This window comes from Podarcis cretensis (genome assembly GCF_951804945.1).
Source record: "Podarcis cretensis genome assembly, chromosome: 18".
NCBI lineage: Eukaryota > Metazoa > Chordata > Lepidosauria > Squamata > Lacertidae > Podarcis > Podarcis cretensis.
In genome coordinates this window covers 9,701,705-9,727,149 of record NC_137188.1, presented here as the reverse complement: position 1 = coordinate 9,727,149, position 25,445 = coordinate 9,701,705, and the positions used below count along the sequence as shown (strand labels likewise).

The 25,445-nt window shown below is 50.7% G+C and overlaps 1 protein-coding gene across 1 annotated transcript in view; it reads left to right on the top strand.

The window, feature by feature from the left end:
• Positions 1-1,267: 1,267 nt before the first annotated feature.
• Positions 1,268-25,445, top strand: part of LOC307207263 (transducin-like enhancer protein 1) — a 48,267-nt gene continuing 24,089 nt past the window's right edge. The window contains exons 1-8 of the mRNA XM_079961081.1: positions 1,268-1,378; positions 7,516-7,622; positions 9,342-9,484; positions 10,596-10,659; positions 11,249-11,293; positions 16,644-16,706; positions 17,785-17,859; positions 25,065-25,260. Coding sequence (XP_079817207.1) covers positions 7,599-7,622; positions 9,342-9,484; positions 10,596-10,659; positions 11,249-11,293; positions 16,644-16,706; positions 17,785-17,859; positions 25,065-25,260 — 610 coding nt within the window. The 5' untranslated portion in view covers positions 1,268-1,378; positions 7,516-7,598. The remainder of the gene's footprint in view (positions 1,379-7,515; positions 7,623-9,341; positions 9,485-10,595; positions 10,660-11,248; positions 11,294-16,643; positions 16,707-17,784; positions 17,860-25,064; positions 25,261-25,445) is intronic.

Genomic DNA, 25,445 nt, shown 5'->3' with positions numbered 1-25,445 from the left:
CCCTTTTAAGGGTTAATTTTCTCCCTCCTCCTCCTTCCAGGTCGTTTGAGGGTTAAGCAACACAACACCACGTTTTTTAAAGGGTAACGCAATTGTGTTGAACCAATTCCCCCCCCCCATTTCTGTCCAAGCTTTTAAGGGTTAAACCAATTCTCCCCTCTTCTCCTGCTCCAGACCGTTAAGGGTTAAGCGACGCCCTTTGGCCCTTTTAAGGGTTAAAACTCATTCTCCCTCACTAGCCCTTTAAGGGTTAAGCGACACCCCTCTGGCCCTTTTAAGGGTTAAAACTCATTCTCCCTCACTAGCCCTTTAAGGGTTAAGCGACGCCCTCTGGCCCTTTTAAGGGTTAAAACTCATTCTCCCTCCCTAGCCCTTTAAGGGTTAAGCGACGCCCTCTGGCCCTTTTAAGGGTTAAAACTCATTCTCCCTCTAGCCCTTTAAGGGTTAAAAAAGGGTTTAAAAAGGTTTAAAAAGGGTTTTAAAAGGGTTAAAAGCACCCTTTGGCCTTTTTAAGGGTTAAAACTCATTCTCCCTCTAGCCCTTTAAAGGTTAAGCGACGCCCTTTGGCCCTTTTAAGGGTTAAAACTCATTCTCCCTCACTAGCCCTTTAAGGGTTAAGCGACGCCCTTTGGCCCTTTTAAGGGTTAAAACTCATTCTCCCTCACTAGCCCTTTAAGGGTTAAGCGACGCCCTCTGGCCCTTTTAAGGGTTAAAACTCATTCTCCCTCTAGCCCTTTAAGGGTGAAAAAAGGGTTAAAAAGGGTTAAAAGCGCCCTTTGGCCCTTTTAAGGGTTAAAACTCATTCTCCCCTAAGGGGAAAAAAATCTCCCTCTCCTCCTCCGCCTTTGAAGGGTTAAACCCATTTCCACCTTTTCCCCCTCCAGCCTTTTACGGGTTAATCCAATTTTCTCCTCTCCCGTCGCTCCAAGTCCTACGAAAGGGTTAACAAAAAAAAAAAAATCTCTTTCTCTCTCCACACTCCCCCCCTCCTCCCCCGCGTCCTTCCAGATTGACACATTTTCTACGGGCGGCCGCCTCGGACCAATCGCAAGCCCCCTCTCCCTTCCCCACGTGGGGACCGAGCGCTTTCCCCCCCCCCCTCCTTGCCTTCCCATTGGCTGCGGCGCGCCGGACTGTAGCGAAAGAGAAGCAGCCAGACCCCACGTGGAGCTTGGCGCTCGTTCATTGATCGCCCTCCCCCGCAAGGCTGCTGTGTGGGGGGTGGCGGGGGGGGGGGGGAAGAGAGAGAGAGAGGAAAAGAGAGAGAGAGGAGGGACGGGGGGGGGTTTCTCACACCCATTCAAGGCAACGGGCCTGCGTCCCACCCACCCACCTCCCTAGGCTCCTGGGGGGCCCGATCCTGGCTTGCAGTGGTTTGGTGAGTGCCTTTATCCGGGGGGGGGGCGCGCTGAGGTTTGATGGGGGGGGGCGTTAGCCGAGAGGGAGAAAGCAGGAGGGGCCTTTTCCTCATGTCTGATTCCCCCCCCCCTCTCTTCCTACCTGCTAGTAAAAGGAGACCCTTTTGTTCGGCCTGGGAGATTATCAATGAGGACGGGGGGGGGGGGGGCGGGTGGATTTTTTTGGCGAGGGTGGGGGGCGCGGTGAGAGGGAGGACTGCAAGCCGCCAGAGGAGGAAATGGGATCTATTCTTCTTTTTCTTTTATTGGGGGGGGGGGCGAATGAGAGTTTCTTGGGGAGTTAAAAAGAGGGAGGCTCAAAACGGGCGTTTGGTGAGGTGGGGAGAACTTGATGGGGGGGGGTTTACTTTAAGCAGAGCTTGGGGGGGTTGGTGAGGGGGGAGAAGTTTTCTCCCTAGTTGTGGTCTAATTGTCCTTTCCTAGGGCCTTATGCTGGTTTCTGCCTCCCCCCTCCAAAAAAAAAAAAATACCCATTTGCGTCTATTTGATTTCCCCCTCTGCCCCCACACCTGCCAAGTCACCTGTATTTCCCTGAGGGTGAGGACCACTTTTTTTGGGGGGGGGCTCATTTTTTTCTTGGGAGCCACCCTCCCAACCAACCATTGCCAACCACTACCCAGGGTTTTAAACTTCTGCATAACCTTCCATCCTTCCTTGCTTGCTGCCCCCTCCCATGCCGAAGGAATTAAGAGGCTGCACTTGAGCATGTGCAAAGTGCATTCCCATCACTTGTCCTAGAGCATGTGCAAAGTGCATTCCCATCACTTGCCCTTGAGCATGCACAAAGTGCATTCCCATCGCTTGCTCTTGAGCATATTTTAAGTGCTTTCCCATCACTTGCCCTTGAGCATGTGCAAAGTGCATTCCCAGCCCCCATGCTGTTAGAAGGAAGCAAGTGTCAAAAAGGGCATTTTCCCTGCTTGGAGATCTGATACTATTTTCCAGTGGGAAGGGCCCCCCCCCCAAGAGTCATTTAGCGCGTGAACCGCAAGGAAAGATAGCTCAGTCGGTCAGAGCTCGGTGCTGAGAAACGCCAAGGTTGCGAGTTCGATTCCCTGTAAGGGACAGAATTCTGCATATTTTTGCCTCCATTCGGAAAAGACTTATTGGGAAGAAAAAATACAGCAAACGTGCAAATCTGGGTGGCTATTGGGGGTGTATATATCTGGGACACGGGTGGCGCTGTGGGTTAAACCACGGAGCCTAGGACTTGCCGATCAGAAGGTTGGCGGTTCGAATCCCCGCAGTATCGGGGTGAGCTCCCGTTGCTCGGTCCCTGCTCCTGCCAACCTAGCAGTTCGAAAGCACGTCAAAGTGCAAGTAGATAAATAGGTACCACTCTGGCGGGAAGGTAAACGGCGTTTCCGTGCGCTGCTCTGGTTCGCCAGAAGTGGCTTAGTCCTGCTGGCCACATGACCCGGAAGCTGAACGCCGGCTCCCTCGGCCTTTAAAGTGAGATGAGCGCCGCAACCCCAGAATCAGCCACAACTGGACCTAATGGTCAGGGGTCCCTTTACCTTATATCTGGATGTACATTATGGCCAGTGGGACTGTTCCAACTGGGCACCAGACAACACCACTGGTTGGTTGGGAATGTAATGGGGTTTCTTTACGAGGGGCCCCCAAGTCTTTGCCTGACCACAAGTTCCCCCCAAAATCCCAAGTGGGTTCGAAGATGTCCAGGTATGCTCATCTAAGTTGTATGGGATCGACAACAAAATCCAGTGCCCGAAAGCATCCCTTCCTCTCTGGGTGCCCCATTTCTCCAATACAGGGCCTGATCCACCTTTCATTTTACAGTCTTTCCCCGCAATCCCCACTCCTTGCAAAGCCGAGCAGGGTCCGGTGAGCTTGCAATTCTGTGTCCAGCTCCATCTGGTACGCAGGATGAGACCCTCCCTGCCCGCAGACTGTCTGGCCAGAGTGGTGCATGCTCTGGTTATCTCCCGCTTGGACTACTGCAATGCGCTCTACATGGGGCTGCCTTTGTAGGTGACCTGGAAACCACAACTAATCCAGAATGCGGCAGCTAGACTGGGGACTGGGAGTGGCCGCCGAGACCACATAACACCGGTCCCGAAAGACCTACATTGGCTCCCAATATGTTTGCGAGCACAATTCAAAGTGTTGGTGCTGACCTTGAAAGCCCTAAATGGCCCAGTATCCCTGAAGGAGCATCTCCACCTCAATCGTTCTGCCTGGACACTGAGGTCCAGCTCCGAGGGCCTTCTGGTGGTTCCCTCCCTGCGAGAAGCGAGGTTACAGGGAACCAGGCAGAGGGCCTTCTCGGTGGTGGCGCCCGCCTTGTGGAACGCCCTCCCATCAGATGTCAAGTAAGTAAACAACTACCAGACTTTTAGAAGACATCTGAAGGCAGCCCTGTTTAGGGACGTTTTTAATGTTTGTTGTGTTTTTATATTACATTGGCCTCTCTTTTTTAACAATGAAGACTGGAATTTTACTTGATGTTTAGGAGAAGGACTGTGGCTTCAGTACTTTGGAGACAGGATCTCCCAGATTCAATTCTTTGCTGCGACCCTGCAAGCCAGAAGAGGCAATATTATGCTATATGGACCAAGGACCCGATTCTTGGCACCCTGAGTCCTTTGTCTGAGGCACCCCTCTTCCAGCCGAGCTGCCAATCCTGAGTTTGAATCCCCCCCCCAAAAAACCCAAGAATTCAAACGCTTACTCTGTGGTTTTGGCTTGGGTCTGGCTGCAATCCTGCACCCTGCTTACTAGGGCGTGAGTTCCCCTGAACGCACAGGTCATTTCTCAGTAATCACGCCTCTTTTAACCCATTCATAAGAGCCACTTCTTATCTGCGTTGGGAAAGCAAACCTTTCCCGGTTTTTGCTAAAAAAGCCCGCCAGCAAAAATACTCTCCTCCTCCTTCTCTGTTAGCCCCAGGCACCGCTGTGCAGGGGTAATGAAAATAATATTCCACACTGAGCATGCTCCAGCAGAGACGATTTCCCTCTTAAGTAGAACACCCACCTGCAGGGGCAGTCTATCTTTATATACCATCTGGTGGCAAGAGGGAAAACAACCAGCAAGGGGGCCTTTTTCCCTCTGTGGGCTGCCCATGGTTTGAAACTGGATAATGTTGGGAGCCGCCCAGAGTGGGAGGGGTATAATTAATTAATTAATTAATTAATAATTTATTTGTACCCGGCCCATCTGGCTGGGTTTCCCCAGCCACTCTGGGCAGCTTCCACAGAGACCAAAAATACACTAAAATGTCACACACTAAAAACTTCCCCGAACAGGGCTGCCTTAAGATGTCTTCTGAATGTCAGGTAGTTGTTTATCTCTTTGACATCTGGTGGGAGGGTGTTCCACAGGGCGGGCGCCAACACTGAGAAGGCCCTCTGCCTGGTTCCCTGTAACTTGGCTTCTCGCAATGAGGGAACCGCCAGAAGACCCTCGGTGCTGGACCTCAGCGTCCGGGCAGAACGATGGGGGTGGAGACGCTCCTTCAGATATACTGGACCAAGGCCTTTTAGGGCTTCAAAGGTCAGTGCTAACACTTTGAATTGTGCTTGGAAACGTCCTGGGAGCCAGTGTAAGTCTTTCAAGACCGGTATTATGTGGTCTTGGCAGCCACTCCCAGTCACCAGTCTAGCTGCCGCAATCTGGATTAGTTGTAGTTTCCGGGTCACCTTCAAAGGTAGCCCCACGTAGAGCGCATTGCAGTAGTCCAAACGGGAGATAACCAGAGCATGCACCACTCTGGCAAGACAGTTTGGGGGCAGGGAGGGTCTCATCCTGCGTACCAGGTGGAGCTGGTAGACATCTGTCCTGGACACAGAATAGACCTGCGCCTCCATGGACAGCTGTGAGTCCAAAATGACTCCCAGGCTGCGCACCTGGTCCTTCAGGGGCACAGTTACCCCATTCAGGACCAGGGAGTCCCCCACACCAGCCCGCCCCCTATCCCCCCAAAACAGTACTTCTGTCCCACAACCTTGGCAACATCAGCACCACACGCTAACCAAAGCAAGTGGAATAGGCATGCTTCGGTTCTGCGATTTGGTGGGTTTCTGTTGGCGCCACTGAAGGGAACAATAAAACTGCAGGATTTGGGGTGGACGTCTGCCACCTGTCCCAAAATAAGACGACTCCTCAAATGCCCAATTTAATCTGCATGAAGTCTGCCTCGCTGATCTGGCCCCCGCAGGCGTGAGAAAAGAAACACTTTAGATGCCCAGAGGCGCTCTTGTCGTATTAAAATATTTTAACTGAAGTGTGGGGTTTTTTTTATGCATGGAGAGAAAAAAATTATGGGATTGAAGCCCTGATACAGCCCCACCCCACCCCCCACCCCTTTCTGTAGGAAAAAAAACCCCACATGGACAGGAGGAGAAATTAGGGCACCTTGCAAGGTGCATTCGCTCAGTATGGGGTTAATAATGCCGGCCTATGCGGGTGGCGCTGTGGGTTAAACCACAGAGCCTAGGACTTGCCGATCAGAAGGTCGGCGGTGCGAGTCCCTGCAACGGGGTGAGCTCCCGTTGCTCGGTCCCTGCTCCTGCCAACCTAGCAGTTCGAAAGCACGTCAAAGCGCAAGTAGATAAATAGGTACCACTCCAGCGGGAAGGTAAACGGCATATCCGTGCGCTGCTCTGGTTCGCCAGAAGCGGCTTAGTCCTGCTGGCCACATGACCCGGAAGCTGTACGCCGGCTCCCTCCGCCAGTAAAGTGAGATGAGCGCCGCAACCCCAGAGTCGGCCACGACTGGACCTAATGGTCAGGGGTCCCTTTACCTTTACCTTACCCTGCAAGGGTGGCGCTTGTAGGAGAAGAGCAAGGCAGTGTGTTTGGCACGCTCTTATATAAAGTGGTAATTAAGGCTGCGATTCTGTCTATGCGCAACTTGAGCGTAAACGCCCCCCATGACAAACCGGGACTTCTGGGTGAAACATGCTCTGCACCAGGGGTCAGGAAACGTTTTCAGCCGGGGGCCGGTCCTCTGTCCCTCAGACCATGTGGGGGGCTGGACTATATTTTGGAAAAAAATAATAATGAACGAATTCCTATGCCCCACAAAATAACCCAGAGATGCATTTTAAATAAAAGCACATATTCTACTCGTGTAAAAACACCAGGCAGGCCCCACAAATAACCCAGAGATGCATTTTAAATCAAAGGACACATTTGACTCATGTGAAAACACGCTGATTCCCGGACCGTCCGCAGGCCAGATTTAGAAGGCGATTGGGCCGGATCCGGCCCCCGGGCCTTAGTGCTGAGTCTACACATCTCCCAAAGTTCCTAGCCTGATTTAATCACTACCAGCTAATGGCAGTGGTAATTTCTACTTTTTAATTATAATTTCTCCCTTTGCACCTGCAAATTCACAACAACAAAAAAACACAAAAAACAGCTGTACTGTGTGATCGCTTGTGGTCCATTCTTGTTCGCCAAAGGTGACCAGCTAAGTTCCCCGTTAGCTGGGAAGAGGGGCGGACTATTAAAGTGCTTTGGGAACTGTAGCGCTATGAGGAGGAATGGGGGTGTCTCCTAACAACTCTCAGCACCCTGAGGAAACTACGGTTTCCAGGATCTTAAATTTTTTGGGGAGGGTTGCTTAAAGTGGGACTATCTGGCTACAAACGCACATTGCAGGGGGCGGCCTAAGCCAAACCTGGATTTCAGCGGGTCTACTCTTGAGTAAGGGATACGGGTGTCGCTGTGGGTAAAACCACAGAGCCTAGGACTTGCTGATCAGAAGGTCGGCGGGTCGAATCCCCGCAATGGGGTGAGCTCCCGTTGCTCGGTCCCTGCTCCTGCCCACCTAGCAGTTCAAAAGCACGTCAAAGTGCAAGTAGATAAATAGGTACCGCTCCGGCGGGAAGGTAAACGGCGTTTCCGCGCACTGCTCTGGTTCGCCAGAAGCGGCTTAGTCCTGCTGGCCACATGACCCGGAAGCTGGACGCCGGCTCCCTCGGCCAATAAAGCGAGATGAGCGCCGCAACCTCAGAGTCGACCACGACTGGACCTAATGGTCAGGGGTCCCTTTACCTTTTTTACTCTTGAGTAAGGCTTGACCAGGTGCAGCCCATCGGTTCCCAGTTCACAATTTGCTTCCCAACAGGTGACCAGGGCTTGGTTCGTCGCAGAAAAACAGGATCGAGAGTGAAATTGCAGAAACAACATTCCTATGGTTTTGCTCGAAGGATGTTCCCTCAAAACCGGCCACCGGTGAGTTTATCCCCCATTTAAAGGTCCCGTGGAAAATGTCTGTTTCCTAATTCTTTGGAAAGGGAGGAGGCCGCCAAACCGTCTTAAACATAGTCCGTTTTGAACTGATTTTCGCCTTTCAAAATGCTATCCACCCACAAATTTCACATGCTGCAAACTTGGGCAGTTAACTGTTTTTTGTGTGTGTGTGGTGAGAGGTTTTGCAAAGGCCTTTTTTGGATAGTACTCTCCCCTGCTTTTGATCAAACCAGGGATATCCTATTTTTTTTTTGTAATAAAACAACAGAGCGAAAAGAGATCTGTCTATATATTTCTGCCCCCCCCAAAAAAGATAAAAATAAACAAGTGCCGGTTCACTGCTTCTGTGTTTTATGATTTTTTATTTTATTTTGATGTACGCTGCTGTTTATATTGATATCAATATCCATATCGTTACATATATATATAAATATATATATAAAGGAGTTGTTGGTTTAGAAATACTTTGATCTATAAGCAAAACTACTTTAAGCTGCAAACAGCATGTTTCCTTAATTGTTTTGCAATAAAACCACAGAATGGTTTATATCAATCAAGTAAAGAGGGCCATCTTCCCAGGGGAGTTAAATCTGGCGGGGGCCACATCCCAAAGTTTCTGCAACCTCCCTTTCTCTCTTTCCCTGCCCAGCAGGCTGAAGCGGCCAGGCCGTAGCTCATCAGGTAGAGCTAGGTCCCAGGTCGCTGTGATTTTTAGCTCTAGGTTATCAGGCAACAAAATGTTACCTGGGACATTTGTACCTTGGAACTCAAATGCCTTGGCTCCCCAACAAATCGGTTCCCGAACAATCAAAACCTGGAAATGAGTGTTCCGGTTTTTGAACCATTTTCAGAAGCCGAATGTCTGGCACGGCTTCCGATTGGCTGCAGCGCCTAGGGCTTGCCGATCAGAAGGTCAGCGGTTTGAATCCCCGCAATGACGGGGTGAGCTCCCGTTCCTCGGTCCCTGTTCCTGCCAACCTAGCAGTTCGAAAGCCCATCAAAGTGCAAGTAGATAAATAGGTCTCACTCCAGCGGGAAGGTAAACGGCATTTCCGTGCGCTGCTCTGGTTTGCCAAATGCGGCTTAGTCCTGCTGGCCACATGACCCGGAAGCTGTACACTGGCTCCCTCGGCCAGTAAAGCGAGATGAGCGCCGCAACCCCAGAGTTGGCCACGACTGGATCTAACGGTCAGGGGTCCCTTTACCTTTTTATACCATTCAAGTATTCCATCATTGCATCCATCAAAACTTTATTTACACTGCTGAATTTATCTTAAGGCTGCCAGAGTTTTCAGCTGTACACAATTATTTTCCATATATTAAATAAACGTTTTCCTGTCTTCTCTAAACGTATATTCTTCTTGTTCTCTTATTCTATATGTTAAGTCTGCGAGTTGTGCATATTCCGTCGACTTAAGTTGCCATTCTTTAGCTCGTTTTACTTTTTGGGGGGGCTCACGAAACACGGGGGCGCAGTAGCAGCATACATAAATAACCTTTTTTGACAACCTGGGAATCAGGGTGCGCCAATCTCTCTCTGAGGTTGGGCGACCGCTTGTTGTGGTGGGGTTGGTATGGATGTCCTCTGGGGGGCCCTCCAGCTCCGCTGCACTGTGAGCACTCCGAAGACCCGGCGAGCTCCTGTTTCCTTACGGTCCGACGTCGGTGGTGATTGGCCTTTTCACTACCTGTCTCTCCCAGGGTCACCTGCAGGCGGCACCTGTGGTCACTGCTGCCGCGACCAGTGTTGTCTCGACGGCCCCCCAGTCCTTGAAGCTGACTTACCCGGAGATTTTGGACCGGATCAAGGAGGAATTCCAGTTCTTGCAAAACCAGTACCACAGGTAAAACGGCCAGGTTCTTTTTTGGGGTGGGTGGGGTTCATAATCAGTGGGACGCGGGTGGCGCTGTGGGTTAAACCACAGAGCCTAGGGCTTGCCGATCAGAAGGTCGGCAGTTCGAATCCCCGCAATGACGGGGTGAGCTCCCGTTGCTCGGTCCCTGCTCCTGCCAACCTAGCAGTTCAAAAGCAAGTAGATAAATAGGTACAACTCCAACGGGAAGGTAAACAGCATTTCCGTACGCTGCTCTGGTTCGCCAGAAGCGGCTTAGTCATGCTGGCCACATGACCCGGAAGCTGTACGCCGGCTCCCTCGGCCAATAAAGCGAGATGAGCGCCGCAACCCCAGAGTCAGCCATGACTGGACCTAATGGTCAGGGGTCCCTTTACCTTTACTGGGATTCATAATGACCTGTCTATGTATTTCTAATAGTATAACCCAGGGGTCGGCAAGGGGTCGGATCCTCCACGGGCCAGACCGGTGCAGCATGACACTAGAAATTGTGTCTGCGCATGGCTAGACGCTGAAAATTGCACCTGTGCAGAAGCGATTTCCGGCACTGCATACATGCGCAGACGCGATTTCTGGTGTCTGGGCATGTGCAGAAGCGATTTCCAGTGCCGTGGACATGTGCAGAAGCGATTTCTGGCATCTGGTCATGCGCAGAAGAGATTCCCGGCGTCTGGGCCTGCGCAGAAGCGATTCCCGGCGTCTGGGCCTGCGCAGAAGCGATTCCCGGTGTCTGGTCCTGCGCAGAAGCGATTTCCGGCGTCTGGGCACGCGCAGAAGCGATTTCCGGCACTGCAGACATGTGCAGACGCGATTTTCGCTGTCTGGCCATGCGCAGAAGCGATTTCCGGTGTCTGGTCATGCGCAGAAGCGATTTCTGGAGCCGCGGAAGAGAGTCCCCGCACTGCCCTGACCCGGTTTAGCGCAGCACACGGAGACTCACTGAGTAGGTGGCTCAGTTTGGGGGCGGTTCGTGGGCTGGTTAAACGGCCTCTGTGGCCGCTTCCGGCCCATGGCCCTTAGGTTGCTGACCCCTGGTATAACCAGATCATTAATTTTTGATATAATTTTTGATCTTCCCATGTCCGTTCCCTTCTCTTTGCAGCTTGAAACTGGAATGTGAGAAACTCGCCACGGAAAAAACAGAAATCCAGAGGCATTATGTCATGGTAAGCGCCATACTGGGGCAAATGTGGTGTTTTGGGGGCGGGGGGCGGAAGGCTTGGATGATGGTGTAAAGAGGGTCCACCTAAGCCATGACATGGGTGGCACTGTGGGTTAAACCACAGAGCCTAGGACTTGCCGATCAAAAGGTCGGCGGTTCGAATCCCTGCAACGGGGTGAGCTCCCGTTGCTCGGTCCCAGCTCCTGCCAACCTAGCAGTTCGAAAACACGTCAAAGTGCAAGTAGATAAATAGGTACCGCTCCAGCGGGAAGGTAAACGGCATTTCCATGCGCTGCTCTGGTTCGCCAGAAGCGGCTTAGTCCTGCGGGCCACATGACCCGGCATTTCCATGCGCTGCTCTGGTTCGCCAGAAGCGGCTTAGTCCTGCGGGCCACATGACCCGGAAGCTGTACGCCGGCTCCCTCGGCCAGTAAAGCGAGATGAGCGCCGCAACCCCAGAGTCAGACACGACTGGACCTAATGGTCAGGGGTCCCTTTACCTTTACTTTTAAGCCCTGACTTACCACACTCTTATATGCACAGGATCTGTTCTCTTGCTTCAGAAAAATAAAATAAAAATCTTTGTTTTGCAGTACTACGAAATGTCCTACGGTTTGAACATCGAAATGCACAAACAGGTACATTTATTTATATGTGTGTTTATTTATAGATGTGTTTGTGTATGTATGTGTTTGGCTCTGATCTGACAAGGCCCTTCCATGTGTTGTTGTTTTTTATTCGTTTAGTCGTGTCCACCTCTTCGTGACCCCCTGGACCAGAGCACGCCAGGCACTTCTGTCTTCCACTGCCTCCCGCAGTTTGGTCAAACTTATGCTGGTAGCTTCGAGAACACTGTCCAGCCACCTCGTCCTCTGTTGTCCCTTTCTCCTTGTGCCCTCCATCTTTCCCAACATCAGGGTCTTTTCCAGGGAGTCTTCTCTTCTCATGAGGTGGCCAAAGTCTTGGAGCCTCAGCTTCAGGATCTGTCCTTCCAGTGAGCACTCAGAGCTGATTTCCTTCCGAATGGAGAGGTTTGATGTTTTTGCAGTCCATGGGACTCTCCAGAGTCTCCTCCAGCACCAGAATTCAAAAGCATCCATTCTTCGGCGATCAGCCTCCGTGTGTAGGGGGAAGCAAAATCACGCAGGGTCTCTGCCCCCAAGATCCTCCAATCTAGACAGCAAGCGAGCCTTGCTGAGAATAGCAATTTCTGGCGTCTGCTTCCGAGCCTCACAACCTTGAGGACACTTGAAGGGGGATGTACAAATGTAACGAACGATGGCAATCGATCAATATTCAAGGAAGGGCTGTGGGTTTCCTAGGGCTGCCCTACGCCTGTGTTTTCCCGGGAATCGGATACCGTAATGGCACCCGGCCTTATTTTATCTCTCATTTTCCAAACAAATTTACGCATCCGGTTAAAGTTACCAAATAAGAATATCAAACCCCTTCCGCTTGCCTCTCCGTAGTTGCTTATGCCCGATATCGCCACATATCCGATTTAAATCTATTTCTTATTTGTCCTTTTCCGCTCAGTTCAAATTATTAGTTGGCTGCTTGTTTTAAATCCACCCCTGCTGGCGTTTTAAAGCTGTTTACAGTTTTCTCGGGCCTGCCAACCGTAGAAGCGCGGCGAGTGTTGTGCGAGAGAGCAGGGCCTTTTCGGTGGCTGCCCCCAGATTGCAGCATCGCTTCCTGAGAGAGGATAAGATTGGCTACCTCTTTGCTGTGCTTTCTATGGCCTCGGACAGCTACAAAGCAAGCTTGGGCAAATTCTGGGAGGAGGAGGCTACAAACAATGTCTGCGTTCTCCCTCCACCGTACAGACAGCAATTGCCTCTCAACGCTCCTTTTCTGACCTTTCCCAGAGGCATTAATGTGTTGCATTTGTGGCCCACCTACTAGGAGCCCCAGGTGATGTCCACATCTCTCCCCCCCCCTTGCAATTTCATCCTAAAAACAGTCTTGCCAGGTAGAGTCAGCCTGAGAGAGAGTCAACCATTGGCCCCGTAAGGCTACGCACAAGGGATGGAGCCATAGCTGTCCACTTTTCCCTTTCCTTGCGAGGAATCCTATTTGGAATAAGGGAATTTCCCTTTTAAAAAAGGGAAACTTGACAGCTATGGGGGACCGAGCGGGTCAGGATTCGAACCCTCCTCCCCGTCCCCCCGATTCTCTCAAACAGGGGTCAGCAAACTTTTTCAGCAGGGGGGGCCGGTCCACTGTCCCTCAGACCTTGTGGGGGCCCGGACTATATATTTTGGAAAAGAAAAAATAATAATGAACGGATTCCTATGCCCCGCAAATAACCCAGAGATGCATTTTAAATAAAAGCGCACATTCTACTCATGTGAAAACACCAGGCAGGCCCCACAAATAACCCAGAGATGCATTTTAAATAAAAGGGCATATTCTACTTGTGTAAAAACACACTGATTCCCGGACTGTCCAGGGGCCGGATTTGGCCCCGGGGCCTTAGTTTGCCTACCTGTGCTCTTAAACCACCTCACTCTGGCCTGGCACCTGGTACCTGCCCAGAGGAGGGTGTGTGTGTGTGTGTGTGTGTGTGTGTGTAGGAAGACCCCCCCCCCCGTCTGATCTGGGCAGAAGCCTATGCATGGCTCAGGACCATCTGGCAGAACCTCCATCTGGTCTTTTTTCCGACTTGTCCTCCTCCCCACAACGCTTCGTCCTTTTAATTTCGCTCCCGCTTGGAATTCTCCTACTGCCAGCTCTCTCCACACCCCACAACCGCTCCCCCCCCCCCCTTGTTCATTTCCTCTGGCAAGATTTACAGCGGACTTCAGGTGCCGCTGGCCGGCTGCCAACAGCCTGTCTGCGCACCTTGGGGGGGGGGGTTCCCCCTCCTTCTCGCTCTCCCCCCAAACCCTCAGCTTTTAACAAGGGCTCGTAACTCTAGGCTCTTGACAGCCCCTGCGTGACAAATAGGAGCTGGGCTTTTGCGGGGATGGCTGCTTTTGGAGTTATCGCCTTGGCCGTGCCGACGGATCCTTCTTGCTCACCTCCAACCCACAAACTTCTTTTTCCCCCCATTTTATTTTATTAATTTTCCATTTTTTTAAAAAAAACAAACATACATACATCCTAAGGTAAAGGTAAAGGGACCCCTGACCATTAGGTCCAGTTGTGGCTGACTCTGGGGTTGCGGCGCTCATCTCGCTTTACTGGCCGAGGGAGCCGGCGTACAGCTTCCGGGTCATGTGGCCAGCATGACTAAGCCACTTCTGGCGAACCAGAGCAGCGCACGGAAATGCCGTTTACCTTCCCGCCGGAGTGGTACCTATTTATCTACTTGCACTTTGACGTGCTTTCAAACTGCTAGGTTGGCAGGAGCAGGGACCCAGCAACGGGAGCTCACCCCGTTGCGGGAATTCGAACCACCAACCTTTTGACTGGCAAGTCCTAGGCTCTGTGGTTTAACCCACAGCGCCACCCGCGTCCCATTTAAGAACAGTTAAAAGGTAAAGGGACCCCTGACCATTAGGTCCAGTCATGGACGACTCTGGGGTTGCGGCGCTCATCTCGCTTTACTGGCCAAGGGAGCCGGCGTCCAGCTTCCGGGTCATGTGGCCAGCAGGACTAAGCCGCTTCTGGCGAACCAGAGCAGCGCATGGAAACGCCGTTTACCTTCCTGCCGGAGCGGTACCTATTTATCTACTTTCCCTGGTGTGCTTTCGAACTGCTAGGTGGACCAAGCAACGGGAGCTCACCCCGTCACGGGGATTCAAACCGCCGACCTTCTGATCAGCAAGTCCTCGGCTCTGTGGTTTAACCCACAGCGCCACCCGCGTCCCTACAAATTAATTTTACCTGTAGCCTAACTATTATTATTATTATTATTATTATTATTATTATTATTATTATTATTTTGGAGAAGGGGCATGCAACAAAATGCTTTGCTGTGGTTTTGCAAAGAAGCCAAACTCCGGTTAATCGCTCTTGCCTTTCGGGCGAAGACGGGAGAGCGATTTCTGTGTGCAGAAGCAGGCAGTCGATAAATATATATACATATATTTTCCCCGCAGGAAAGGGGAGAGGTCTCTGGGAGAGGAAGCCGTGGGGGCTGCGGAGAAACAGGGGTGGGGCGGGGGGAAAGCCTGCCGATTCGGCCCTGATCGTTTTTCATACCCCGAGCGTTAAAGTGCCACTAAATTGAACATTAACGAGTGCGAGTGAATTGGAGGCTGTCTCTTTCCCCCAGGAGCCAACCCTGCCCATTGGTGCATTAAGGAGGGAGAATCCATTACTGCCAGCCCCGGGAGAGAATTAAATCTTTCCCAGAAAGTACCTGCTGGCGGTGCCTCGATTCCTCTATTTCTGCCTCTGTTTTCCCCCACGTGCCCCCCTTCCTGTGTTTGGCGGATGTGCGATCGAGCATCTGGTCTCTCCGGCGCGAGGTTTTCGTTTCCCGCGAAGCGGCGTAGAAATGGGAGAATTCTAAGCACCCATGGGTTGCATTTATAAGAGGGTGCAGCCAGACTGCAGCAGGGATATCACCTTGCCAACAAAGGTCCGTATAGTTAAAGCTCTGGTTTTCCCAGTAGTAATGTATGGAAGTGAGAGCTGGACCATAAAGAAGGCTGATCACCGAAGAATGGATGCTTTTGAATTCTGGTGCTGGAGGAGACTCTTGAGAGTCCCATGGACTGCAAGAAGATCAAACCTCTCCATTCTGAAGGAAATCAGCCCTGAGTGCTCGCTGGAAGGACAGATCCTGAAGCTGAGGCTCCAAGACTTTGGCCACCTCGTGAGAAGAGAAGATTCCCTGGAAAAGACCCTGATGTTGGGAAAGATGGAGGGCGCAAGGAGAAGGGGACGACAGAGGACGAGATGGTGGGACAGTGTTCTTGAAGCTACGAACATGAGTTTGACCAATCTGCGGGGGGCAGTGAAAGACAGGAGGGCCTGGTGTTCTCTGGTCCAGGGGGTCACAAAGAGTCGGACATGACTAAACAACAACAACGCAGCCGGACTAGGGTGTCCGTAGCCGAGGGGGGGGGGGAATCACGAGGGACAGTTGAAAGCGTTGGGGGGCCGGACACATGAGGCTCCTCGTCCCTACTCTGAATGAAGGTGCCGCTGCCACAGGCAGGAAGGTAGTGGCGCCTAGTGGTTGCGCGAGGAAAATGGGGAGAAGCGAGGCCAGTTGCTCTTTTATACTCCACAAAAGGGACGCGGGTGGCGCTGTGGGTTAAACCACAGAGCCTAGGACTTGCCGATCAGAAGGTCAGCGGTTCGAATCCCCGCGGCGGGGTGAGCTCCCGTTGCTCGGTCCCTGCTCCTGCCAACCTAGCAGTTTGAAAGCACCTCAAAGTGCAAGTAGATAAATAGGTACCGCTCTGGCGGGAAGGTAAATGGCGTTTTCGCGCGCTGGTTCGCCAGAAGCGGCTTAGTCCTGCGGGCCACATGACCCGGAAGCTGTCTTCGGACAAACACCAGCTCCCTCGGCCTGTAGAGTGAGATGAGCGCCGCAACTGCAGAGTCGTCCACGACTGGACTTAATGGTCAGGGGTCCCTTTACCTTTTATACTCCACAAAGAAAACAATGGAGAAAACAATAAAATTATCCACTAAAGAAAATTACCTACAATAATTTAAGGGTTTTAAAAAAGGTAACAATTGATTAAAACTGAGCTTCTGGGGAGGCTTGTCTCAGGAAGAATGTTTTTAGCAGGGGCCGCCAAAGAGAACGGTGCCCGCTTGTCGTCAAGTGGCAGGGAGTTCCAAAGGCACTTGCAAATTCTTGCAAATTCAGAGCAGGTGTTAAGCTGCCACAGTTCGAAGTGGACAAATGGGAATTTATAGGGGGAGAAGGTCTCAACTGATCCCAAGCCGTTAAGGAGATTTATACGGCCCCCGATTTAACTGTTTGCCTTCAGCTGAGAAGCATCGATGCCCAGCTCTTGTTTTCTGTCTAAGCCTGCCATTTTCCTTTTCCTCTCTTGTCTCTCCTCCTGTCCTTTGCAGACGGAGATTGCCAAGCGACTCAACGTCATCTGTGCTCAGCTCATCCCGTTTTTGTCCCAGGAGGTGAGTGCCTCGTCTTCACATATGCTCTTCTAAATATGCCAGCCATGCCCTTTCGCCATTGACTCCATTCCTTCTCCTTCCTGGTTTTCCATCCTCCTTCAGCAGAGGGGGACTGCTAGCCAGAATATTTATTAGTGTTGCTATTATTACAAGCGAAGCCTTCAAACTGAACTTTGCAGTGCGGGGTGTTCTTTCTCAGGATGCCAGCCATGCCCTTTCGCAATCGACTCCATTCCTTCTTCCCAATTTTTTTCCCTCTACAACAGATACAAGGGGGCTGCTAGCAAGAGTATTTATTAGTGTGGCTGTTGCTACAAGTGAGGCCTTCAAAATGAACTTTGCGGCACAGGCCGCTCTTGGCTCGGGATGCCAGCCATGCCCTTTCGTAATCGACTCCATTCCCTCTTCCCAGTTTTCCTTCCCCTACAACTGATCCTCAGCGTCCTATAGATATGAGGGCCTGATATTATTAGTGGCAGGACGTGTAGACGGTTGCAAGTGAGACACTCACCCGAAGTTTACAGCAATGGGGTACTTTTGCTCTGGATGCCCGCCGGCCATGCCCTTCCAGAAGGCACTCCATTCCATCCCCCTCAGCGCCAACACTTTTGATTGTACTGGGAGCCAACATAGCTCTTTCAGGACCAGTGTTATATGGTCTCGGTGGCCGTTCCCAGTCCCCAGTGTAGCTGCCGTATTCTGGATTAATTGCAGTTTCCGGGTCCCCTCAAAGGCAACCCCACGTAGAGCGCATTGCAGTAGTCCAAGCGGGAGATAACCAGAGCATGCACCACACTGGTGAGACACTGCACAGGCAGGGAGGGTCTCATCCTGCGTACCAGGTGGACCTGGTAGACAGCTGCCCTGGACACAGAATTGACCTGCGCCTCTGTGGACAGCGGTGAGTCCAGAATGACTCCCAGGCTGCACCCCTTGTCCTTCAGGGGCACAGTTAACCCATTCAGGACTAGGGAGTCCCCCACACCTGCCTGCCAGCCTTTGATAGCCCCCCAAGCTTCTGTTTTTATTTTCTGATTCGCTCGTTAAATTATCCTTCCCCTCCCTTTTTTCCCTCCAGCATCAACAACAAGTGGTTCAAGCGGTCGAACGAGCCAAGCAGGTGACTATGGAAGAAGTGAATGTTGCAATCGGGGTATGTGCACCCCCACTTCCCTCCCATGCTCTTGGGGGAGCCCAAAGCTTTCCTCCTCTCCTCCCCACCCCACCCCACGCCAAACCCTTTAACTACGGGGTTGCATGGCTTTGAGCTTCTGGGTGTTGCTGACACTATAACTCCCATCCTTATCGCTCACCTCAAAATGGGGGGGGGGGAAACGGTTCAGGAAAGGGACGCTTCCTCTGCAGAGTTGGGGGGGCTTTTTAGTTTATAAAAATTATGCATGGGGGAATAGAGGTTTTCAACCTTTTCAAGTCCATGGCTCCGTTGACCAACTGCAGTGGTACCTCGGGTTACATACGCTTCAGGTTACATACGCTTCAGGTTACAGACTCCACTAACCCAGAAATAGTGCTTCAGGTTAAGAACTTTGCTTCAGGATGAGAACAGAAATTGCGCTCCGGCAGCAGCGGGAGGCCCCATTAGCTAAAGTGGTGCTTCAGGTTAAGAACAGTTTCAGGTTAAGAACGGACCTCCGGAACGAATTAAGTACTTAACCCGAGGTACCACTGTATGTTATTTCTGCGGCACCCGTGGGGGGCTCAGTTATGACCGCAGAGCTGGCAGCCCCTCACTCCTTTTCGAACACCCTCCCTTGTGGAGCGTTCCCCCAGCCTCCCCTCTTCTCCCCTCTCCTGGGGAGTCCTCTCGGTAACCACTGCCGCCCCCCCGGTCTCTGAGCTGCCCCCCCCAAAGTGAGGTGCCTCCTCAAACTGCCCCACAGGGGCCTGGGACTTGCCTGCCTGTTCCCAACAGCAAGGGCTGGCGGACTGGGCTCCCTCTTTTTTTTTTTAAAAAAAGAAAATTATTAAAGTTTTGAAAGTTACAGAAAGAAAAAAGAAAAAGAATCAAACATAACAAAACCATACAATACAATATAAAAACAAAAATACCACATATACATAACAAAAATAAAACAAAAGTGATTAAAAAAGAAAGAAACACAACCTATACTTTCAATACAAAATAAAAAAATTCCTTCCAGTAGCACCTTAAAGACCAACTAAGTTAGTTCTTGGTATGAGCTTTTGTGTGCATGCACACTTCTTTAGATACACTGAAACAGAAGTGACCAGACCCTTCTATATAGTGTGAAGGTGGGGAGGGGTATTACTCAGAAGGGTGGTGGGATTGAGTGATTGGCAGATAGCTGTGATGAGCCTGTTGACGACTCTTAACGACTGCAATAGGTCTTACAGGAAAAAGCAAGGGGTGAGAAGGTGAAAAATGGCTTTGTCATGTATAATGAGATAAGAATCCAATGTCTTTGTTCAGACCAGGTCTCTCCATGGTTTTAAGTTTGGTAATAAGTTGCAATTCAGCAGCTTCTCTTTCCAGTCTATTTCTGAAATTCCTTTGTAATAGAACAGCTACTTTGAGATCTTGTATAGAATGTCCTGGGAGATTGAAGTGTTCTCCTACTGGTTTCTCTGTCTTGTGGTTCCTGATGTCGGATTTATGTCCGTTTATTCTTTGGCGTAAGGTTTGGCCTGTTTGTCCAATATAGAGAGCTGAAGGACACTGTTGGCATTTGATGGCATACACAATGTTAGACAATGAGCAATTAAATAGTCCCGAGATGGTATGTGTGATGTTGTTGGGGCCAGTAATGGTGTTGTCCGGGTGTATGTGGCAGGGTCTGGTGACTTCTGTTTCAGTGTATCTGAAGAAGTGTGCATGCACACGAAAGCTCATACCAAGAACTAACTTAGTTGGTCTTTAAGGTGCTACTGGAAGGAATTTTTTTTATTTTGTTTTGACTATGGCAGACCAACACGGCTACCTATCTGTAACTATACTTTCAATGTTATTAACTTTCTTTTACTTGTTTCAGCGACCTCCTCACACCTCCCTTTTTTTTGTATTCCACTTCGATTAATTGTTTCAGCAAATCCTTTCCATCTTCCTCAATTTTCTGTCCTATCCTTTAACTTAACAAATTCTAACATTCTTTTTTCCTTTAATCCATTTACAATCTATTGTACTTAATTCTTTATAACATTTCTGCTAAAGCCATGTAACTTCATTCCAACATCTTTCTAACATTTCTTAATTTTACAATATTTCTGTAGATAATCTTTAAGTTTCTTCCAATCTTCTTCCACTGACTCTTCTCCCTGGTCTCGGATTCTGCCAGTCATTTCTGCCAGTTCCATATAGTCCATCACCTTTATCTGCCATTCTTCCCGGGTGGGTAGATCTTGTGTCTTCCAATACTTTGCAATAAGTATTCTTGCTGCTGTTGTAGCATACATAAAGAAAGTTCTATCTTTCTTTGGCACCAAGCGGCCGACCATGCCCAGGAGAAAGGCCTCTGGTTTCTTCAAAAAAGTATATTTAAATACCTTTTTCATTTCATTATAAATCATTTCCCAGAAAGTCTTAATCCTTGGGCTCCCTTTCCCGCTTGCTTGCTTGCTTACTTACTCCAAGGCCGGCTCAGTTCCTGGCACCCAGCACCCCCTGGCCAGCCCAAGAGGCGCCATTCGCACGGGGAGCTTGCATCCAGGGCTGCTGCAACAAACAGCTGTGCAAGCCTTGGGGAGACAGAGACGCCAGAGGGCATCAGAGGAAGGAAAGAGGGACAGAAGCCAGTGTTTCCCGCGCACCCCTGACCATCATTCCAGGCACCCCACCGAAAACCACCGGCTAGAGAAAATCTAGGACCGAGGGAACTGACCGCTGGGTGATTCAGGGCAGAGAAAAGAAAGCCCTTTTTCCCCTTTGGCTCGAAAGTTAGACCGTGGGAACTCGCTGTGCCACAAGGCAGCAATGGCTGCCAACTTGGGATGGCTTCAAAAAGAGGATTAGGCAAATTCGCCAAGCAGGGGGCTTTCGCAGTTGTAAACCGGGAAGGCTTCCAGAAACCATTTTCTGCAGGGGGGGGGGGCGAAGTGGTCTTCCGTTTGGGTCTTGCGGAAAAGGATCCTGCGCCAGACAGTCTGATCGAAGTTGCTGCCCTGGAGTTTTTATGGTTCTTAAGAGAACTGGTGAGATTTGTAGCTCGGGGGGGGGGGGGGCTCCTCCCGATCTAAGAAACCTGCCCCCCCCTTCTGCTCCCCAGGAGAACGAGTCACCTTGACGCTAGCCATACAAGCGTTCTATTAACATGGAGCAGACACATGGGGTATCACTGCTATAGAAAGTTTCGCAATGACGTCGACAGGCTCGCTCTATTTATGCACTGAAAGGTTTTCTCCCCAGTCGAAACCCCCCCTTTATCTTCTCCATCGCACTGGGCAAATCGATGGCCAGCCTGAGACCTGTGGCCAAATATTTTTCAGGTTGGAATATTTAACACACACACACACACACACACACCCCACACAAAACACCTCCGTTCGATGCAAGCGCAACGTCCCTGGGAAACCGCTGTCCAACTTCTGCTTTCGATACCTCCAGCATCGCCTCCAACAGGTCTTTATTATCATCCTTCTAACGGGTGGCGCTGTGGGTTAAACCACAGAGCCTAGGACTTGCCGATCAGAAGGTCGGCGGTTCGAATCCCCACGATGGGGTGAGCTCCTGTTGCTCGGTCCCTGCTCCTGCCAACCCAGCAGTTCAAAAGCACATCAAAGTGCAAGTAGATAAATAGGTACCACTCTGGCGGGAAGGTAAACGGCGTTTCCATGCGCTGCTCTGGTTCGCCAGAAGCGGCTTAGTCCTGCTGGCCACATGACCCAGAAGCTGTACACCGGCTCCCTCGGCCACTAAAGCGAGATGAGCGCCGCAACCCCAGAGTCGGCCACGACTGGACCTAATGGTCAGGGGTCCCTTTACCTTTACTTAACGGCCTTTCAGATATATTATGGATTATGTCAATACAATGGTACCTCGGTTGTCGAACGCAATCTGTGCTGGAAGACCGGTCGACTTCTGAAATGTTCGACAACCGAGGCGCAAAGGGCGGTCGTCAAAGACATTGGGGGAAATTGGAAAAAACACAACGGAAATTGTTCGACTTTCGAAAAGCGTTCGAAAATGAAAGCAATTACTTCCGGGTTTCCGGCATTCGGAAACCAAAATGTTCGGCTTCCGAGACGGTTTTCCACTGTATAAAGAAATATATAAACACACACACACACACACACACACACCCCACCGATGAACATTTTTTGTGTCTAGTTCTGCTTCGTATACGGTTTTCCAGAGCAAAATTTATTTGTTAACAACCGTATACTTCTGGATTGTAAAACAAAAACGCAGCCGCAACTCCCGAAAAGCAGTCGAAAAACCCTCTGGAGTTTTCATAATGCGACGCTTGATTTGCACGTTAATTCCACATAGGTGTGCGTGTGTAAATGTGTTTTAACGCACTCTTCTAAAGCGTGCTTTGTGTGTGTGTGTGTGTAAAAGATTTGGTTGCTCGAACGAGCGATGCAGAATTTGGGGATGGTGCAAATTTTGAGAGGTGGTTCTGCCCTTTCGGTGTGCAATTTCCTAGGCTCGCCTTTAAATGCAAACCAAATCTGATTTCTCCCGGGTCCGCTTGTGTTTCTCGCTCACGAGAGCTCAGCACGGATGCCATCCTGAATCTTACAGGGAGGGAGGGAGGGAGGGGAGCCCTTTTAAAGGTGTGTTGGCAGGGACGGCAGATTGCTCCATCGCCGCGGTTAATGAGCGGATTAGAAAAGGCTCTAAGCGGAGGGACGCGGTAATGATAATGGCTGTGGGTAATTGGATTTAGCGCAAGGGTCTGGGGAGTCCTGAGTGGGACGTCTGGAATGGGGAGGAGAGGGGGCACGTGGTCGCACACAGCGGCGGAAAGACTGAAACTGGAGCCGGCGAGCTCTAGGAAAGGATGGCAGGTTTGTGTCTGCCGAGAAGGACTTGGCAGCGGAAGGTTTTCGTGCATTCTGAGTGCCAGCCAGCTGTCCCTTTCCCCAAGTACCGTTTTCAGGGTGCCAGCCAGCCATACCCTTTCCAAAGCACTCCATTTTTCAGGGTACCAGCCAGCCATACCCTTTCCCCAAACACCATTTCCAGGGTGCCAGCCAGCCGTGCTCTTTCCAAAGCACTCCATTTTCAGGGTACCAGCCAGCCATACCCTTTCACCAAGCACCATTTCCAGGGTGCCAGCCAGCCATACCCTTTCCCCAAGCACCATTTCCAGGGTACCAGCCAGCCGTACCCTTTCCCCAGGAACCATTTTCAGGGTGCCAGCCAGCCGTACCCTTTCCCCAAGTACCATTTTCAGGGTGCCAGGCCTGGAAAAGTAGCCAGCCAAGCCCTTTCCCAAGACACTCCATTCCAATCCCCTCCCAACAGATATAAGGCCTCTGATGACCCCATAGTCCTGGTAGCAGAGTCTGTGGGCTGTTTTTTATCTTGAGGACTAGACACTTGACTCCATTTTTCTTGTTTCTCCTACTTCTAAATGGAAACAGTTGATAAGGGCTGAGCTCGATTTTACGCTCTGTTATTTATTTGGAGTGTTTGCTCCCCGCTCTCCGGCCAGGAAAACCTCCCAGAGCGGCTTTCGCACAATCGGAACAAGACGGTATCTACCCGCAGACTTATTATTTCAAAAAACAAACAACCCGTGCCTACGACACGCAAGGAAAAAGGAACAGGGAGGGTAGAGGAAAACGCTGCTATCACACAGTGCAAAGGCAAAGCACACAGACTGGACAGTGTCCCTCTCTGCTTAATATTCAGAGTGTACCAGAGTTATTCTTAAAATAAAATCGTGGAAAAGAGGGGTTTTTTTATATAAAAAAGGGGTTTCTGTTTGAGTGGCTGGGGCTACCCAGGCAGGGCACAAATAATTAATAAAAGCGTTATAATTTTTCTTCAGTGTGTTGAAAGATAGTGAGAGAATGGAAACAGCTCTGAGTGGCGGCTGCAGAAATCCCGAGAGGGGAATTGGTTTGCGGTAACGTGGTTAACCTGTGAGGCAGCTGTTCCTATTGGTTCCTTTTTGTTAAAAAAAAGTGTTTTCTTTCCTTTATAGCAGAACGAACGGGCCATATTTAATTTAAAAGGCTCGAGAAAGCGAAGGCTGACCCAGTTTCTTGAGCACGCATGGTTTTTTCTGACGAGGAGGGAGTTAAGGAGCGAAGGAGATGAGCAAACTCTCCACACCCCCTTCTCCTTGGAGGCAGTGTGGCTTAGTGGTTAGAGCGCCGGATTTGACCTGGGAGACCCAGGATTCAAATCCCCTCTCAACCATGAAGCTCGCGGCCTCGACATGAGGCCAGGAAACTGCCTCTTGCCGAGCTGGTTGTCAGAAAGGAGATTCTGACAAAACATCAGGAAGAACTTTCTGAAATTAAGACTTGTTTGACAGTGGAACAGACTCCCACTAGAAGTGGTGAACTCTCCTTCCTTGGAGGTTTCTAAGCAGAGGTTGGACGGCCGTTTCTCATGGATACTTAGCTGAGATGCCTTCATTTCAGGGGGTTGGTCTAGATCCGTGTTTCCCAACCTTGGGTCTCCAGCTGTTTTTGGACTACAACTCCCATTATCCCTTGCTAGCAAGACCAATGGTCAGGGATGATGGGAATTGTAGTCCAACAGCAGCTGGAGACCCAAGGTTGGGAAACACTGGTCTAGATGACCGCTGGGGTCCCTTCCAGCTCCCCGGTCCTGTACATAGTTGTCAAGCGTCCCGTATTTGGCGGGAAACTCCCTTATCCCAGCGCTGTGTCCCGCTGCTGTCCCTTATTGATGATGTCCCTTAAATTTCCCGGGTTTCAAAGGAAGCAGCTCCTCTCCCTCACTCTCTGCCGGCCAGGGAGGAGGGAGGCTCCAGCTGTGTTGCTTGACTGCGCTGCTCACCCAATAAGGAGTCTAAGAACGACTGGGGGGTGGAGCTTGCATGCCTTGTGCCAATCAAATCGGCCGCCTTGCCTGGGGACTCGCCTTTGCTCAGCGCTTCCCAGCGGAGAGGGGATGGTGGTTTTCCTTGCTGCATCCCCTTTGCTGGGTTGCTGCGCTGTGGGAACCACCGCTTGAGACTTCATTTGGCTGCTGGCTGGGCTTTCTGCCTTTGGCTCGGAGGGGCTCAGAAGTTGAACATACTTGTGCTTTGAACATCCCTTATTTTGACTGCTGATCCCTTATTTTCGAGGCTGCTGGTCCCTTATTTTCAAAACTGTAAGTTGACAGCTATGGTCCTGTGATTCCACATTTGGTTTCCCCCTCCTCTCTTCTATAAACCCCCTTCTGTCTCCTCGCAGCATCAACTCCAAGCTCAGCACCTTTCGCACCATGCGCCACCCATCCCACTGACCCCTCACCCGTCTGGCATGCAGCCGGCCAGTCTGGCCACCCTGGGCAGCGCGTCCGGCTTGCTGGCGTTGTCTGGAGTGCTGGGCGCCCAAGCCCAGCTCCTCGCCAAGGATGACCGAGGGCTTATCGACACGGATCACAGAGGTACCAAAGTCTAACCTTTCCTCTTCTTTTTTAAATCATTTTTATTAAGTACAAATTAGAAAACATAGTACATATTTACAACAAAAGAAAATACATAAGAAAAAGGAAAACGATATAACCAAGGGAAAAAATGAGAGAAAACTTTGTCTCTTTTCATATTTACAGTTATTTGTACCTCTATAAAA